The sequence below is a fragment of the Felis catus genome, chromosome X (assembly GCF_018350175.1).
Source record: "Felis catus isolate Fca126 chromosome X, F.catus_Fca126_mat1.0, whole genome shotgun sequence".
In the NCBI taxonomy this organism is placed as follows: domain Eukaryota; kingdom Metazoa; phylum Chordata; class Mammalia; order Carnivora; family Felidae; genus Felis; species Felis catus.
This window is the reverse complement of record NC_058386.1, coordinates 97089049-97107542: the sequence shown is the minus strand read 5'-3', so window position 1 is coordinate 97107542 and position 18494 is coordinate 97089049. Positions and strand designations below refer to the sequence as shown.

The 18494-nt window shown below is 50.3% G+C and overlaps 1 protein-coding gene across 3 annotated transcripts in view; it reads left to right on the top strand.

Moving 5' to 3' along the window:
• The window catches only part of KIAA1210 (KIAA1210 ortholog), a 55639-nt gene that overhangs the window by 9366 nt on the left and 27779 nt on the right, over nucleotides 1-18494 (top strand). Inside the window, exons 2-4 of one of the 3 annotated variants that reach the window (XM_045050822.1) lie at nucleotides 6894-7139; nucleotides 10635-10705; nucleotides 16332-16497. In XM_045050822.1, coding sequence (XP_044906757.1) covers nucleotides 7111-7139; nucleotides 10635-10705; nucleotides 16332-16497 — 266 coding nt within the window. In that variant the 5' untranslated portion in view covers nucleotides 6894-7110. Of the gene's footprint in view, nucleotides 1-6893; nucleotides 7140-9968; nucleotides 10239-10634; nucleotides 10706-16331; nucleotides 16498-18494 lie in introns of those variants that run through there. The other 2 variants (XM_045050824.1, XM_045050823.1) reach the window with 2 other exon arrangements.

Here is an 18494-nt window from a genome sequence, read left to right as displayed (position 1 = left end):
TGAAAATACTCACAGGCTTCTGAAGGGTCTGCTCTGTAGGCTGGTCCCCTGTTGGCCAGCTCAGGCGGGGTTTAGAGTGGGCCTCGACAGAATCTGGCCTCTCTGGGGATGAACTGGGGATTTTGATCGATTGTCTATCTCAATGAATCAGAAAATCCTAGAATGCCTGGGATAAAAGGAATCCTAGACTCCAAGTTTAATTGCATTCCTTAGCTCTTCGGTGAGGAAACAGGCCCAGGGGAGGGACTTGGCGGGCCAAGGCCTCACGGCTAATTAACAGCAAAGCTGGAATGTCAAATCTCCAAAAGTTGCTATGGGCCCCGCTGGGGGCTCACGTGTTAGAGATGTTTATTAGAAAAACAAAATACCTTCCTTTGTGATCACAGTTCTTTCGAGATATCATTCAAGTTGCTTTCTCTTCACTACCCTTGCCCTGCCATCCACTTCTGGGACATGGCTGCCCCAGTCGTGATTCACAACAGGGTTTCCCTAAAGCGGGGTGCCTGGGACCCTCTCCCTCAGACCCACCTGGGAGCTTATAGAACAAGCAGATCTCTGGGCCCACCGCCAATGGGGAATCAGAATCCCTGGGGCTGGGGGCCCACGAATCCATGTTTGTTATATGGGATGTCGACTTCCGCCTCAAACTCATTTCCCACACCCGTGTCCCTATCTGTTGTAGTTTTTAGAAAAACCCTACTATTGGGGCGCCTGGGTGGCGCAATCGGTTAAGTGTCCGACTTCAGCCAGGTCACGATCTCGCGGTCCGTGAGTTCGAGCCCCGCGTCAGGCTCTGGGCTGATGGCTCAGAGCCTGGAGCCTGTTTCGGATTCTGTGTCTCCCTCTCTCTCTGCCCCTCGCCCGTTCATGCTCTGTCTCTCTCTGTCCCAAAATAAATAAAAAACGTTGAAAAAAAATTTTAAGAAAAAAAAGAAAAACCCTACTATTTAGTGAACACTTACTTTGTGCTCTTTTTCACGGATTATCTCATTTATTCCTCGGATGCTGGCTGTGTGTTTCCAAGTGGAAATCACCCTCAAGTGGACAACAGAGCGGTGTCCGTCGGGGTTGGGGGGGGGGGGGGGAGGGGGGCCGGCCGTCTCCCACCCCCATTTAAGCGCTGCTCCTGGGCACTAGAGCCAGGCTCCGGGGCGCCCCTTTTTCCAATCAGCTGCTGTCTAATGTCCCCAGTCCTAGAGCCTCCTTCCTGTGGCCCGTCAGGAGCGCTCCAGGAGCTTCTGGCTTCTTTTCCAGGCACTGGACCAAAGAGGTCTGAGAGTCAGGTATGAGAGCAGACTTGACCCCGAGGCAGAGGGGATGTAAGGGAGGCAGGTGCCGCCCGTGACTCACTGCTCCAAGCACATCGTCGTGGGCCAGAGTTTCCAGGCTCTTCCCGGTCACCCGGGGTCCGTGGCTGTCATTTGCCCTCGCTGCCCCCACCCTAACTCACCCACGCTGACTTTCCAGTAAGGTCCTCAGGGCTTAAGCTGTGAACAAATTTTCTTCCCGGCAGAGGGCCCATCTTAAGTTGGGTCTCATCTATCAGGCCTCTCATGATTACCCCAGCCTTACACGGATAGGTCCCTTGTAGTCCCTTTTGTCGCTTTATTTAAGAAAAAAAAAAATTTTTTTTAATGTTTTATTTAGCTTTGAGACAGAGAGAGATAGAGCATGAGCAGGGGGAGGGGCAGAGAGAGAGGGAGACACAGAATCCAAAGCAGGCTCCGAGCGGTCAGCACAGAGCCCGACACGGGGCTCAAACCCGTGAGATTATGATCTGAGCTGAAGTTGGGCGTTTAACCAACTGAGGCACCCAGGCGCCCCCCCCCTTTTGCTGCTATAAATGGAGCCACCCACAAAAGCAGCCTTTAGAACTTCCCATGGCTGCACGAGTTCGATTCCCTGATTCTTTGGCCTGCCCTTTCCCCTTCACTCTCGCCTTCCCTTGTTCTTTTATGTCTCGATCTCAGTTCTCTGGCTTGGCTTTGCCGGTCCCCGCTGGACTTGGCTTTGCAACGTGTTTCGGACACGCTTCTCCGGCCTCACCTTGGCCCCCTGTACCACACATCCAAGCAACGCACATTCCGGCTTCCTGGTCCCAGACTCTCGGGGCTACAGACCCCTCCGCCGTGTCGTCACTACCCTAGAGTCTAGCTTTTGGGTCCTTGTCATAGGATGTCATAAGAGAACACGTGATAGGTTTTGGTTCACCTCCTCACGTTACACGTGGGGGAACTGAGGCCCAGTGAGGAGGCATCGCTGTGCGGCAAGGCCACAAAGAGAAACTGTTGGAAGGGGAGAGTCAGGCCCCAGGCCTCCCAATTCCTAATCAAACACCGTTCTCGCGTTCCTCACGTGTCCTGGTCCGTCGTCACCAGGGAGTGCGGCATTTTATGCAGCGCTCTTGGGCCCTCGGCCACTTCGGCTCAAATCCTGCCTTCCCCGCGTACTCGCGTGGGACCCTGGGCAGCTACTCAGCCTTTCAGTCTCCCTCATCCGCAGAATAGGGAGGATCATTGCAGGTCTGTATAAGGACTTCGGGGTGGTAAGGAGGGGGGGGGGTCCTGGGAGAGACCGTTCTGACTTTGGTTCGGAGGGAATGATTGCAATGGTGGGTCTTTGGGGCCGTGTGGCAAGGGACGGCAATGTCACGGCTGGGGGAAAGAGAGAGATTTCGGGGTCGGGGAACCTTTGGGTAAGGCTTCCTGTGACTCCCAGGCGGCAGCTGCCTCCCGCTGCCTGGCTGCAGGGCTGTCTGTGGGGCTCAGGGCTAAGAAAAATCTGACGCCTTAGGCTCTCAGGTATCACCTTGACCGAGAATGACCAGGGCTCTCGGATTCTCGGGTGCGTTTTCATTTCAGGAGGCGTGTGCCTCTTGCGGACGGCGGCGTCCCCTGTTCTTCTCCCCTCTCCTCCCTCCACCCCTGTTAAGGCACAGGGCGCTCTGAGACCCCTGTCTCTTGCCCTTCAGAACAGGGAGGTGAAAGGCTAGTTACGGTACCTAGGAGGTGAAGCTGAGATGACCTCCCCCCGCCCCCACCCGTGAGCTTAAAGGGCCTTGATGAAACCAAAAAGCTACAAGGTAACTTCATAGAAGGCGGATAGTGCGGCTTGTTGGCTTGTCGTGGGGGCACCTTCCTGTGGCCTGGTTTTCTTCCTCCTTTTTATCTCTCCTGGTTCCCCCTCCTCTCCTCCGTGCCTTTCGAATTCAAAGGCCAGGAAGCCTCTGTGTCGTAGCGCACAGAATCCCCACGGCCACGCAGAACTCACGCCCGGCCCCAGCACCGCCACCCCCTTTTCGCCCTTTGCCTTTTCCCCCCTCTTTGGAGATTTTTTCACACACACACACACACACACACACACACCCAAAACAGATGGATCATTGAATGCTAGGAGCTGTAATCACAGAAACCACAACAAATACGTCATTAAAATTAAAACCCACTCTGCTGGGGAAGGACTTGAGCAGCGAAATCCATCCCCGGGGGGCCCTTGACTCAATTCTGGCTCTACCCTGAGTCCCCCAGGGTCCTCATGCTTCCTGCTTCCCTTGTGGGTGCCCTACTTCAGCCTGGCCACCCAAGGGGCTCATGCTGTAGACCTGTCCCCTATAGTACTGTGTGACGCCTCCACCATAAGTGTGTCCGGGGGCCCCGTTTTGAGCAGGACTCTTCATTGTTAACATGGCCGATGAACCTTTGCAAAAGATGTTAGGGGCTGATGGTGACCTGACTAGTTGTCCGATTTTCGGGTCCTAGCATAGGCCAGGACCTGAGATTCTTTGGGGGCAGGAGCAGATTTGGCCAAGTTACGAAGAGGAAGAGTACGGTGGCTGAGTCCTGGGCTCTGAAATCCTCCGGAACCGGATTTGAGTCCTAGCCCTTCTGGGACTCACTGCTTGTGCGACCTTGCACGGGTGACCTCGGGTGACCTCATTTCGGCGAGACTCCGTTTCCTCCTCTGGGAAGCGGGGATGAAAGTAGCAATGCCCACCTCATAGGGCTTTGTGAGGATTCAGTCAACACTGCACGTGAGACCAGTTTTCACAGCGCTTGCCCCGGCACCGAGTAAGGACTCGGCAGTTTCGTTCATTGTATTCACTGTAATGCTCACTGTAAGACCGGAGCCCTCCCTTAATCGTAGGGTGGGTGGACTGACAGGACAGAAGGGGGCTCCGCATCAGCTAGGCTTTGAGGCCACTAGACAGATGGCAGAAAGAACGCTGTAGGCCAGGTTCTTTGCATTGGCAGCCCCCCGGAGGATCTAAAGTGTTGGGGGTGGCGTCAGGTGGCTCTTTCTGAGCCTCTACTGGTTTGCCCTGGGTGGGGGGAGGGGGAGGGAGCGTGAGGAACGATGGAGGGAAAGAAAAGGCAGAACTGGGGGCATGCTAAGTATCTTTTTTTTTTTAATTTTTTTTAACATTTATTTATTTTTGAGACAGAGAGAGACAGAGCATGAATGGGGGAGGGTCAGAGAGAGGGAGACACAGAATCGGAAACAGGCTCCAGGCTCTGAGCGGGTCAGCACAGAGCCCGACGCGGGGCTTGAACCCACGGACCGCGAGATCGTGATCCGAGCCGAAGTCGGCCACCCAACCGACTGAGCCACCCAGGCGCCCCCTTAAAATGGAAGCACTGGAAGAGGAGAAGACACCAAGAAGGAAAAAGAAGGAAGAAGACGGGGAGGAGGAAGAGAAGAGGCTCTCTTCTAGTGGCGGGAAAGATCTACACAGAAATTTCCAGCAGTCTTCCCGCCAGGACACCTATTCTTTTGAAGCTGCCTCCAGTCTCCGGGACAGAGACATGCTCCTTGGCTGACGATCAGGGAGAGAAGAGGTATTCCTGAAATGGGCTTCCCTGTGGCGGGGAAGCGGAGAGCGGCGGGCTTTCATTTGTCTCTGGCCTCCTAGAGCGGGAGAAAGTCCCTGGTGACAATTTCTCTAGAGCAGGTGTCCGAGGTGGGAGTCCCCTAGGGCGTGATTAGGCATCTCCTTCATGGTTCCGGTGGTCAAATGCCCATAGGCGTGAGTGTGGAGCATAGAGAGGTGACCCTGTATCCCTCGTACGTCTTCCTGCTGACACCCGTGGGCTTGCGGAAGTCCCTGAAGGTGTCCTATGACATCACGTGCCACCAAAGGCCACGCGGCAGTTTCCGCGTTGGGCACACATCCACCCAAGGACTCTCCGAGCCAAGATAAATGACCATCAAGATTGTTTCCCTCGGGGAGCCTGGGTGGCCCAGTCGGTCAAGCATTCGAATCTTGGTTTCCGCTCAGGTGGTGATCTCACAGTACATGAGTTCAAGCCCCGCATCGGGCTCCGTGCTGACAGCGCGGAGCCTGCTTGGGATTCTCTGTCTCCCTTTCTCTCTCTGCCCCTCCCTTGCTCACGCTGTCCCTCTCTCAAAACAAATAAATAAACGTTAAAAAATATATATTGTTTTCCTCTACCCAGGGTACCGTGAGGGCGCTCACATCTGCTCCTAGGAGCATGAGGAAGCTAAGCGGGCTGGGGGACGAGAGCAGAGGATCCCCTCAAGGACTGCTTCCCGAGTTCTGTGTTTCATCTTAGGTCCTTACCCCGCGTCTGCCTTCTTCCCCAACCGGAGCTGAGGCCTGTGGGACTTGTATTTGTTTTCTCTTGCCGTGCAACAAATGACAAGCATGTTCGTGTCTTACGCAATGCAAATATATTACCTCTCAGTCTGCGAGAGTCGAGAGCCCAGGCGCGGTGTAGCTGCGTCCTCTGCTCGGGGGGTCGTCAGACTGCAATCGGTGTATCAGCCATGGCTGGGGGCGCCTCTGAGGTTCAAGGGTTTCTTCCAGACTGACTGGTTGTTGGGAGAATTCGGGTTTGGGAGCCCGTAGGGCTGAGGTCCCCACTTTCTGACTGGCTGTCGGCCAAGGGTTGGCCTCAGTTACTGGAGGCCACCTGCCATTCCCTGCCACGGGGTCCTCAGCACGACATAGGTGTTTGTTCCTTCCAGGCCAAAAGGAGAGTGTCTGCCGTGGCTTCGAATCTCTCTGACTTCTCTGTCTGACCTCTGGACACGCTTTTCAGAAGAGCTTACCTGATTAGGCTAGGCCCACCCACACTCAAGGGGAGGCGATTTATGGGGATGCACACTAGGGGGGGAGCAGCAATCTTCGGGGCCGTATTAGAATTCTGCCCACCACGGGCTCTATGTAAAAAAAAAAAAAAAAAAAAAAAAAAAAAAAAAAAAAGCATTTCAGCCCTTCCAGATTATTTAAAAAAAAAAAAAAAAGAGGCCAGCTGCTTCCCATTAGCATTCCCCACTCTGGGAAAGGGGACAAAGCTATCAGGCAAAATCTTCTGAATCTTTGAACCTGAACCGGGCTGTGGTTAAAAAATGTCAACAACCTTGGAAGACAGGCCTTATTCCCTTTTTGTCTTTCTTTTTTTTTTTTTTTTACCCCCTAGAGCCCTTGTTCAGCCCTCAAGTCAGACAGTCTGAGAAGCGAAAGTCAGCTCCGAGGCCTCAGCATCTAGGGTCGGCCGAGAGAGAGCGAGCAAGCATTTAAATGATGACCCATAACGAAACTCCATGTCTCTGCGGGGCCAGGCTTCCCAGTGACCATTATTATTATTTTTTTTCAATATATGAAATTTATTGTCAAATTGGTTTCCATACAACACCCAGGGCTCATCCCAACAGGTGCCCTCCTCCATGCCCAGCACCCACCCTCCTCTCCCTCCCACCCCCATCAACCCTCAGTTTGTTCTCAGTTTTTAAGAGTCTCTGATGCTTTGGCTCTCTCCCACTCCAACCTCTTTTTTTTTTTTTCCTTCCCAGTGACCATTATTACATGACTTTATGTTCCTTGGAAGTGGCTCTGGATAAAAACTTACATTATCTCCTCTTTCCTTACTCAGCTGGCCAGCTTTGACATGGGTTTCGCGCACAGGGGACTTTTACCGAAAGTGTGAATCGTCTTGTCCCCGTCTGTTTGAAAAGGGCGCCACTTTGGCACCGATTTCCCATTCGTCACCGCAGCCACCCCCCACTCCCTGCCCCCGGGTCCATCCAGAAGAACACGCAGTGGGCACCTTCGATGCGCCTGGTGTCGCGCTAGGTGTCGGGGATCTCCAGATGAGCAAAATGCGGTCCCGGTCTTCAAGGTGATGTCAACTATGACAGAGGCGTGTGCAAAGGACCGAGAGCATGGGGCATGCGTGGGTGGCGACCTTTGAGGAACGCGTAGGATTTCAAGGCGCTGGGGATTAGGGCATTGGTATTCTAGGCCAAGCAGCCTGTGGAGAGCCCAGAGTGTGGGAGGACGTGGCGTGTTTGGGAATGACTGGCGATTCTGGACGTGAGGGTGTGAGCGGGGGTGGACTTCTGGGACAATGGAAGGGGGCGGGGGACCCCAGATGGCGGAGGGCCTTGAGCATCAAGAACTTGGCTTTCATGCTGAGGGCGGCAGGAAGTTGAACTCGTGGAAGCAGGGGAGGCTCGTGGTCAGAGTGTTATCTGAGAGCAAACATTGTGACTTTTTTTGAGATATCAGTGAGGTGACAGTTTTTGCTGAAAGTCATAAATAAATAAAAGTATAGACCAGAGGCCACTCTTTTATATATATATATTTATTTTATTTTGGGGGGGAGGGGCAGAGAGAGAGGGAGACACAGAATCCGAAGCAGGCTCCGGGCTCTGAGCTGTCAGCACAGAGCCCGACGCGGGGCTCGAACTCATGGACCGAGAGATCATGACCTGAGCCGAAGTCGGACGCTTAACCCACTGAGCCACCCAGGCGCCCCCAAAAGGTCACTCTTGACGAGCCCCGGTCTAACTAAGGAACACATTCACTTCAGATTTATATTAGTCTTAATGGGACACGTGAAAGAAACACATGGATGCTTCTCGGAGGAGATGTTCGGAAGGCCAAGCGCTGGTTAAGAAAGTCAGCCTGAAGGCAAAGGGAAAGAGGGTTGCCGGTGGTGGGGGCTATAAATAGAAGGAGGCAGCATATCTGCTCCTGAAGCTTCTTCCCTGAGGATCCGGGCCCAGCCCAGCTGAGTGGGGCTCCACACCCAGGGTTCTGGAGCTGGGAGACGAGGAGTTTCCTCCCCCAGGACAAATGTTCCTCTGCCTCTTACAGATGCCTCTACTTGTAAGACACTTCTGGCCGCAGGGGTGCCTGGGTGGCTCTGTCGGTTAAGCGCCCCACTTCGGCTCCGGTCATGATCTCACGGTTTGTGAGTTCCAGCCCCGCATAGGCTCTCTGCTGTCGGCAAGGAGCCCGCTTCGGATCCTCTTTCCTCCCCTCTCTCTGCTCCCCGCCCCCCCCTTGCATGCACTCTGTTTCTCTCAAAAATAAATAAACATTAGAAAAAAAAGAAATTTCTGACCACAAAGACGGCTTTTGCATTCCTTCCCCTTCCTTTATTGAATGTAGGCATTCATTCAACAAACCTTTCTTGGGTGCCTGCTACGTCTACGTACCGTTCTAGGGGCCGGGAGACTCAGTGAGGAACAAAATTGACAACGCCCCTGACCTTAGGGAATTTAAGTTCCAGTAGAGAAGACAGACAAGAAACAAGTAATACAGAATATAATTTCAGGTGGCCCTGAGTGCTATAAAGATGTTAATAAAGGGTCATGTGACGGAGAGAGACAGGAGGCTCTAACTAAGAGGGTCACGGAGGTCTTCTCTGGGAGGTGATGGTTGAGCTAGCCTTAATGCTACGAAGGAGTCAACCATGCAACTAGCGGGGGACAGAGCCCTCCAGGCAAAGGGCGCAGCAGGTGCAAAGATCCTGAGACTGAAAGTGTGTTGTTGATTGTGTGTTGGAGTGTGTTGGAGATTAGTGAGCAGGCCAGTGAGGCCGCAGCAGAGGGACAGAGGAGGAGGGTAGCAGAACTGACAGTCAGGGGGCGTGGGGGTGGGGCCACATCTCATAGGGCCCAGGATAAGGAGCTGGGATTTTGCTCTGAGCGCGATGGCAAGCCACTGGGGTGTGGGGAGGTTGAGCAGGGGACTGACGTGACCGATGTGGCCACTGTGTGGACAACAAGAAGGCAAAAAGGGAAGGAGGGAGACCAGTGGGGTCATTGCGGTAATGCAGCAACACGCTAATGGCGGTTCAGCCGAGGCAAGAAATGGTTGGATTACAGAAATACGTAGAAGAAAGGAGCTCCTAGATTTCAGTCTGAGCATTCGGTTAGTGGCATTTTCTGAGCTTGAGAAAACTGGGGTGGGAGAGGAGTGAGTACGAGTGAAAGCAAGAGTTCCATGCGCTGTTGGTTGGAGATGTTGGCCGGGCAGTTGGTTATAAGAATATGGAGTTCAGGGAAGACATCCAGTCGAGAGGGAGAAACTTTGGAGTCCAGTGTATAGAGGGTATTTCAACTCTGAACGAGATCATTTAGGGGATGGTAGCCAGTAGTCACATGGGACCCTTGAGCACTTGAAATTGGCCGGCTCGAATTGAGACGTGCTGTGCACGTCAAATGCAAACCACATTTCAGACTTCGCATGAAAAAAAAAGAATGTAAAATATCCCATTGACATTAGTTTTAGAATGGTTACACGCGGAGCTGCTAATATTTGGTCTCTGTTGAGTTAAATAAAATATGATAATGTGTTGGTTCTATTGAGCTAAAACTTCAGCGTGGCTCCTGGAAATTTAAAAATTACAGACGTAGTGGGGGCACCTGGGTGGCTCAGTCAGTTGAGCATCCGACTTCGGCTCAGGTCATGATTTCACGGTTCATGCGTTGGAGCCCCACATCAGGCTGTCTGCTGTCAGCACAGAGCCCGCTTCGAACCCTCTGTCCCCCTCTCTCTGCCCCTCCCCCGCTCGAGCTCTCCCCAAAATAAATATTTTTAAAAATTCCATACATGGCTTGCAACTGTGGCTCATGTTAATGTTTCTATTTAATGGCACTGGTCTAGGAAATTATTGTAGAATGAAGAGGGCCAAGGACAGAGCTTTTAGGTGCAACAATGTTTCATATCTGGGGCGAGGAGAAAGATTCAGCAAAGGAGACTGAGGACAGCCAATGAGGTAGGAGGAAAATTCAGGGAGTGTGATGTTCAGAAAGGCAAAGCGATAACATTATACAAAAAGGGGGAGTGTCCAGTGGTGCAGGGAAGTCCAGGAACTGATGGTTGCATTTAGCCAGAGCAGTTTTTGGTAGAGTGGTTTAGAAGTAGGTTGGGTTGGAAGCCTGAATAGAGAGAACCCAGGAGAACAAGAAGTGAAGACGTAAGCCTAGTAAGTATAGATGAGGTAACTCTTTAGCGTTTTGCTTTAAAGAGATGCAGAGAAACGGGTGGTGATGGGAAGAGAATTTCTCTAAAAAAATTTGTGCTCCTGGCCCAAGGAATCTCTTGCTTTAAAGAGATGCAGAGAAATGGGTGGTGATGGGAAGAGAATTTCTTTAAAAAAATTTTTGCTCCTGGCCCAAAGAATTCTCCTGTCTTCCCCTGGGATTTCTGAGGGGCTTCTGAATTTCTTCACTCCGTTGCTTCTCCCATATCTCCAGGTGGAACTGTGTGTGTGTGTGTGTGTGTGTGTGAATGGATACACATCCAAGTACAAAATGAGTGTGTAAAATGAGTGGATAGCAGACGATGATCTTTTGCTTTTTCACTCAATATTTTACTGTAGTGATCCTACTATGGCTGAATCCCTGAGGGAAGCTTCTGGAAGCCTGGAAGTTCTAGAGGACGGTGATGAGGGTAAGTAGCCCAGTAAAATGTTGCTAACTAGACCTAGCTTTCTTTACTGTGTTGAACCCCTAGGGGAAAAAAAATGAAGTCACAGGCAAACGAGTTCATATCAAATTTCTAATAATATTAGACCCAGTGCACATTTACTTTGCAGTCTTTTCACCTCTTCTCTTTCATGTCCAACTCTGGTATCAGAAGGCTTGTCTGCTTAATCATGATCCAAGAGATTTGACTGAAGTTATAGATAGTAGGCCAGATTTAACCAACAGATAAGTTTGTAGTTTAAGGAGTAAAGGGGGGGAGTACAGATAAAAGATGCCACCACGAGCTTCTGTTAAATACGACTCAATTTACAAAACTGCTTTTTGTAAAACTTAGTCGGATGTGAATCCATTCCGTAAACTGTGGGGCCACCTACGAGTGATGAGTGGCCACGGATAGAGTATCATGTAAGGGAGGCAAAGGTCACGAAATGATGAACTTCACTGACACCCCACCCCCGAAAAAAAGGAACCATCAGACATAAAATAAGACATTGAATCTAAAGACAGAACTAAATGGAACAGTTCACTGGGTGGTTTTTCAAGTTTCGTTGAGTGTTCTTTAGCAGTTGTATGATGTGGAAGACTTGGTCTGGAAGAATAGACTGGAACTCTGTTGTGGCTTTCCAGGGGCATGATTTCAGTGATGATGGGAGGCAGGGGATGCTGAACTTGGTGCATGGATCCTTGAGAACAGAGCTTGGGTCTTCGTTTCTGTGTCACTAATGTTTAGTAGCGGGTCTCAGAGAGAGTAATTAGACACCCCAAATATTCGATCGATGAATGAATAAATAAATGAACGATAGGCCTCTCCACCAAGGCAGCTCCAACAACCAAACCAACTGACCTCTTTGGATATGAGTTAGATGCCTACAAAAAAAGGTGGCAACGCGGTTCATCTTGATGAAGAGTGGAGGTAAGGAAATGCCTTTTCTCTGTTCCCAAGATTTTGTTTTCAAACGACCAAACATTTGGGTATGTTTTTAGAACTGGTCATTGCTAACCAGAGAATGACATGGCTGTGTGGGGGTTGACGGAAAGAAAGGCTAGTTAGAAATGTTTTCTTTCTAACCAGCGATGCAAGAGAACAAAGTCAACCATTATGCGATGCATTTTTACAGCCCATTAAGTTCAACCCAGATGGGCTGCCTGTGTGCGTGGTGGATAAGGAAATCTACAAGCCGGAAGCAATGATTTCTTCCTTGGAGTTAATGGTGTTTTCCTCTCTGGGGGGCAAAACTGCTTTCCATGGGCTGTTTTCTGGCACGTGACAGGCCCTCATTGGATGAGGATGGTGAAAGCCGCTGACTGTTTGGGAATACATAGTCCTTGGACTTGGACAGGGAAATCGATGGCTTTGTTACAGGAGAAGTGCAGACAGCTGTCAGCTGGCAGCTCACTGACCACCACTGCTGTACCCTGTGGGGGCACGAGTTGCCCAGTGTAGAGGTGACCTACGTAAACATTGCTGGATACAAATGTGGGTTTTGACCTCTACCTGCTGCCTAGGTCCACCTACCCTTTGCACTTAAGCAGCTTTTGAAAACGAGCCTGTGCAGGGCTCAAAAGGCCAGCTGGTGCACTTGGATATATGGCCACTGTGTCAGATTTCATTAGGGTTGCAAAAAAAAAAAAAAAAAAGTAGCATGTGGACAATTCCCAGATTTGTATCAATTTCCCAGGGCTCATCTCCATACATGGGATCTGATGTGGTTGAGGGTAGGGAGCTTTCCTAAGCCAAAACAGCTTCCACCATCCCCTGCGAGACCAAGTCTTGGCTTCCAAGTCCACTGCCCTGGGTCAGTGAGCCACCAACCTCCCACGTGAGGTGGTTAGCATGTCTTGGTGCCCCGCCCCCCTCCCCCCAGCTCCACCAACAAAGCTCTACCCCCGCGGTACTCAGAGCTACCCCACAGGGACGAATGGAAACATAAGTTTCTTTCTAGTGCCCATGGTTGAAAACAGACATGCATTACTTAAGGTATTTTGGACCCTCGTGGGAAAACAAGTTGTTGTTGTTGCCTGGCAGGAATGGAAAATTGGGGGGAGATTGAAATACATGCAGAATTAAATTCTTACGGTTCTAAAGTCACTAGACACGTTGCTAATTTAGGGGCATAAAAACGTGTGAGCGCAGTGTCTTGTCCGCCCATACAACGACTGTGCTTGGTGCGTTCAGTTGTATAGCCTGAAGAGTTTATAGAAGTGTTTTTATTCAGTTATTAAGCGTTTCTAGATTGTGTCACAAGTGGAGAGCCACCGGCCGCCGATGCTCTCCTGCCTTCTGTTTGGGGATTTTGAAGCGAGAGGGGCAAAACTCACCGTGTTTCTAAATACTCTTGAGCATCAGGTTGTTCCTCTGCCAGAAGGGGACTGCCGGGCAACAACCAATAAACCTTATTCCTTCTGGGTGATAAACGGCAGTGTCTGCAGAGGCTAAAATGATAATGGTGTGCTCGTTCCCACTTGGTGAGGGGACGCTGGCCAGTCCGTCCTTACTGGGCAGCAATGATTTAGCCAATTGGGGCTGGCGCACTCTGGTTCGGGAGATGGTGCACATCCGTTCCCAAATGGCATGTGGTAGCTTGCCCTTGACCGCGGTGCGAGTATTTATACCAGAGCAATGGGCAGATGCCACAGATAAGGGCATTCCCCGCCCCTCCCCCCCACCCCAAGGTCCAGTTGGTAAACCTTTGCCGGCAAAGAACTGGTTATAACAATTGGTATAATGTAGTAATGAGGATTTTTCATAAAGATCTCACTATTGAATCAATTTTAGAAATCATTCGGGGACGGGGAGATCAAGAGAGGAGGCCAGAGGACAAAATGTCGGTCATTTTTGAGCAGCCTCCACTGTACAGCATGTTCCTCGGCACCTTTGCACTGAAGGTTCAATGAGGCCACGCATCATTGAAGATAACTTATTATTTAATGATTATTAAGTAATGTATCGTAGAAATGAGTTTCATTATTTTCTGAAACAATTACAGACGCAAGCTTGGAAAAATTACGTTTCCTGCTATATCTTCATGTTTTATCCTTTCTGTCTGTAGGTAGATTTGCCAAGGTGGTCCCAACCGTGACCCTATTTAGGTACATCCTATTAGATGAGAAATTGCCTGAGCCATCGCAAACGGAAATTACTGAAGCGTTGATGATCAGGCAAACAGTCCTATAGTCTTCTTGCCCCACCCCATGCTGGCTTCTGCTTCTAATCATGCATATCGTACGGTTCACTATTGAGTGATCGATACGATATTAACCGTAGATAGATAGAATTGATAGATCAGTTCTACAGATAGAATTGAATCTGGCCTTAATAAACAAGTAATTATTGGGGCGCCTGATTGGCTCAGGCGGTAGAGCATACAACTCTTGATCTCAGGGTCATGAGTTCGAGCCCCACACTGAGCTTAGAGCTTACGTTAAAAAAAGTTTTTAGAAAAGAAACAAGTAATCGTTGATTCCCTAGCGCTAGGCCACATTTATTAACACTTGCAACATGCCAGATCCTATGTTAAGCTCTTTACGTACATTATTTACAATTTATATCAACCCCGGCAAGGGCCAGTGTTTAAATTATAGGATGCTTAAGGATGACTCTGCTCAGTGATCTCAATTTAAGGGAAGTGACAAGCTGTGTTGGTATTCTGCACCCCTCAAAGGACTCAGTTGTCCCTTGGGTGCTACTGTGTGCCTTGTGCTGTGGTGGATGCTAAAGAAGATGCCGACGAGGGCCAGCCTACAGCCTTGATGTCGGGGACAGTAGCTAAGACACAGAACTATATCTCATTCCTTTCTCATTGATACCCAAAGCATAGTGAGTGCTTGGTCTTAAATATTTGTTGGATGGATGGATGGATGGATGAGTAGATGAGAGAGCATTCAGATGTAAAACTTGGAGGGCCAACAGTCAAGCTTTAGGTGTGCAGAGAGAAGGGTTCATTGTCGTGATTGGTGGCACACTGGACTTAAGGCAGGCCTTGAAGTTTAGAAACCTTTCTAATAGGCGGGTTTGGGAGTAATCAGTATGCAAATAGGCCATAGAGTTTCAGAGCTAGAAGGAACCCTAGTTCAGCCAGTGTGTTTTGCCAGACATTCTGCTTCTTTGCACTTGGGAGACAACGCTGTTGCCCAGTATCTTAGTTAGAGCTTCACCGTACACGTGGGCATCTTGAAGTTCCAGAAAAGTCTTGTTGGAAAGCAGAGCTCTTAACTTCGTCTAATCCAGCGTTTTCCAGAACAACCGGACCACAGATCCCCTTCTCATGCAATAGGCATAACGTACGACAGCCCTCTGAACACACTTTGGGAGATGCTGATTAGTGTGATCCCTTCTTTTCCCTGTAGAGTTCCAGAGAGGTTGAGTCACTTATCCGAAGTCACAGAGCTAACCGATAGCAGGGCCAAACCGAGGATTCCAGAGTGTTCTGGCTCTTGGGTGGTACTTTCCATTACATCACTAAGCCTTTCTAGTGGCCGCCCCATCGACCACCCCCCACCCCCCACCCCCTTGCCCAGACCCTTCCCTGCCAGCCCAGCATTGCTATGCTGGCAATAGGCCTTCCAGACACCAGATTGTTAGGAATTGGGATGAGACAGCTACGCTGGTGAACGATTGCACGCGAAAGCAGTAAGAGCTGATTTCTCCCCCTGAAGGCTGCAGCTCGGACTCCCCTGTCCTTGCCCGTCTCCTGCTGAGCCCCGATAAAGGCACATGTGCTTGTTAGGAGACTAACAAAAGCCCAAACAGCCTTAGGAGCATCGACAGCTCCCATTCCGCGCTGCTGCCCTGGTAGTTATTGTAGATCGAGCAAACTTCCAGTTATTTGCGTGTGCAGAGGGCAGGAGCCCTGTCGATAATCCAAACCCACTGGCAGTAATTGACGAACGCACACAGTGCACGTAACACACGCACGCCCACACGCTTGTACGCACGCACGCACACACGCACCCCTTGCAAAACCCTTTGGTGTCTGACTGTCATGCCTCTGGCACAGGCAGCTTCTCTCCCTGGTGGCCCTTTCTTCCCAATCCCCAGCCGTCTCCCTACCTCATAACCCGCCTCCTTGAGGACGGCCTCCAGGGCTGCGCCGCTCCCGACAGCGCTCACCCCGTGGGGCTGCACCCTTTCACACACAAGCTAGGGCAGAAGCAGCCCCCGCCAGGGACTCCGGGGGTCCTCAACTGGATTGCCATGATTCCGGATGCCCGGTGCTGCTTATTATTATCATTATTGGCTTAATAACTGCTGTATATGAATGAACGTCTCAGGTCAGCGAAGAGGTGTGGGCTGGTGGGGGAGATAGAGAGGCGGGCTGATGCCCGGTGAGTTGTGCCAGCTTAGAGGCCGGCCCAAAGGCCGCGAGCTGGGGCCTGAGCTTCCGGGCTCCCCAGAGACTCAGCCGCTTTGTTAGTCCTGAGCTGTGAACAAGAGAACAGGCCAAATGAATGGTGCCGGGGGGTGGACGAAGGCCGAGATCTGCGGGGCACCGGGGACCCCAGTCCTCGTTCCTGTCACAAAGGCCCTGTTTCCTCCCCTGTCCCTCCCTTCCACCGTCACACCCTGCCTTGCTTGCCTTCCTACCTTCCAGGAAAGAAGAAATCCAAGTTTAAAGTCTTCAAGAGCTTCTTTGGCAAGAAGAAGAAAAAAGAGCCCGAGGATGCCCGGGGAGGGAGGAAGCTAAAACCAAGCCTGTCCAGCAGCAACATCAACATCTCTGCTCTGAAGCCAGTTCACGAAGATCAGACTGAGCCTCGGTAAGCTCAGGGGGGCTGTGGCCACCGCCAAGGCAGCCAAGGCCCCGGGGGCAGGGGGGGCGGCGGCGGTTTTCTCCGGGCTCAGGTGTATGCCTGAGCCGCTGGGTGGCTCAGTTGGTTAAGCGTCTGGCTCTTGAATGCGGCTTCGGTCGTGTTCTCACGGTTCGTGGGTTCGAGCCCCCACCTCAGGCTCTGCACCGGCTGCGCAGAGCCTGCTTGGGATTCTCTCTCTCTCTCCCTCCCTCTCTGGCCCCCCACCCCCACTCGTGTGCTCTGTCTCTTTCAAAACAAATAAACTTTAAAAAAAAAAAAGCGTGGGGGAGATGGTTATGGGCGGACGGACGTGTTTCAGAGCTCACAAATCATACCACTATTGAGTGATCGACAGGATATTGACTGTAGATAGATAGAACTGATAGATCAGTTCTACAGCTAAATAAATAAATAAACAGACAAACTTTAACAATAACAACAACCACAAAAAAGAAGTGGCAAGAGCAGACATCCTTGTCTTCTTCCTGATCTGAGGGAGAAAGTATTCAGCCTTTCATCATCATATCTACTTGGTAATAGTGTATCATTCTTTATGTTGTTGGATTCAGTTTTTCTTAATGTTTATTTATTTTTGAGAGAGAGAGAGACAGAGACAGAGTGCAAGCAGGGGAGGGGCAGAGAGAGAGGGGAACACAGAATCCGAAGCAGGCTCCGGGCTCCGAGCTCCGAGCTGCCAGCACAGAGCCCGATGTGGGGCTCGAACTCACGAACTGTGAGATCATGACCTGGGCTGAAGTCGGATGCTTACCTGACCAAGCCACCCAGGTGCCCCCAGCTGTTGGATTCGGATTACTAGTATTTTATTGAAGAGTTTTACATCTATATATTCATAAGCGATATTAGTCTGTAGTTTTCTTGTGATGTCTTTGGTTGAAATTTTAATAAATTCCCACATTCCAAAAGGAGCCTTTTGTGCCTTCATCCTTCCATTTCTAACTTCTATGATTTGTCTTAGCGCTTAATTGTCATCAACCTGGCTTAATTCCCAGTCAGAAGGTATTTCCTTCTGGGTTTAGCAATCTGGGGGTGACAGTGGGGTGGGACGTGTGCATAAGATGACTTAGAGGATAGGACGCATGTATCACAGAACCCTCGTGTGAACGAGGAAAAGATCTGGTGAATGTGAGTCTCCAGTATCTGGGCAGGTATTTGATATTTTAAATCAAAACAAAAACACTAGAGAGAAATTTGGGTGTGAAAGATCTTTTATAACTCTCACATAATAACAGCAAGACTCAGGGGTGCCTGGGTGGCTCAGTCGGTTGAGTATCTGACTCTTGATTTTGGCCCAGGTCACGATCTCATGGCTCAAGGATCGAGCCCCGCGTCGTTGGGCTCCACACTCAGCGTGGGGCCTGCTTGGGATTCTCTCCACCCCCCCCAAATAAATAAATAAACATTTTTAAAAAGATAACAGCAAGACTCAGGGTCTTTTCCCCCATGCCACAGGGCTGCCACTATTGAATTGTACACATTAAATGCGTGAATTGTATGGGACGTAAACCACATCTCAAAACTATTATATAAAAAAGATGTGTGTCGGTAATTTAAAAACTCACAATTATAGAGAAGTACATAAAGTAGGAAATTAAAATCCCCCTCCTGTCCTCAGTGCCATTTCTCAGAGGGAACTACCACTAATTATTTGGTGGATATCCTCGCAGACTTTTTTCTATGATCATGAACTATGTATGTATGTAATACAGGCATATGTATTAAATGGGACCATACTATCCTTTATTTTTTCACTTACTGTCTCGTGGAACACTTTCTTTAAAAAAAATTTTTTTTAACGTTTATTTATTTTTGAGAGAGAGAGAGAGACAGAGTGTGAGCTGGGGAGGGGCAGAGAGAGAGGGAGACACAGAATCTGAAGCAGGCTCCAGGTTCCGAGCCATCAGCCCAGAGCCTGACGCAGGGCTCGAACTCACGGACCGCGAGAT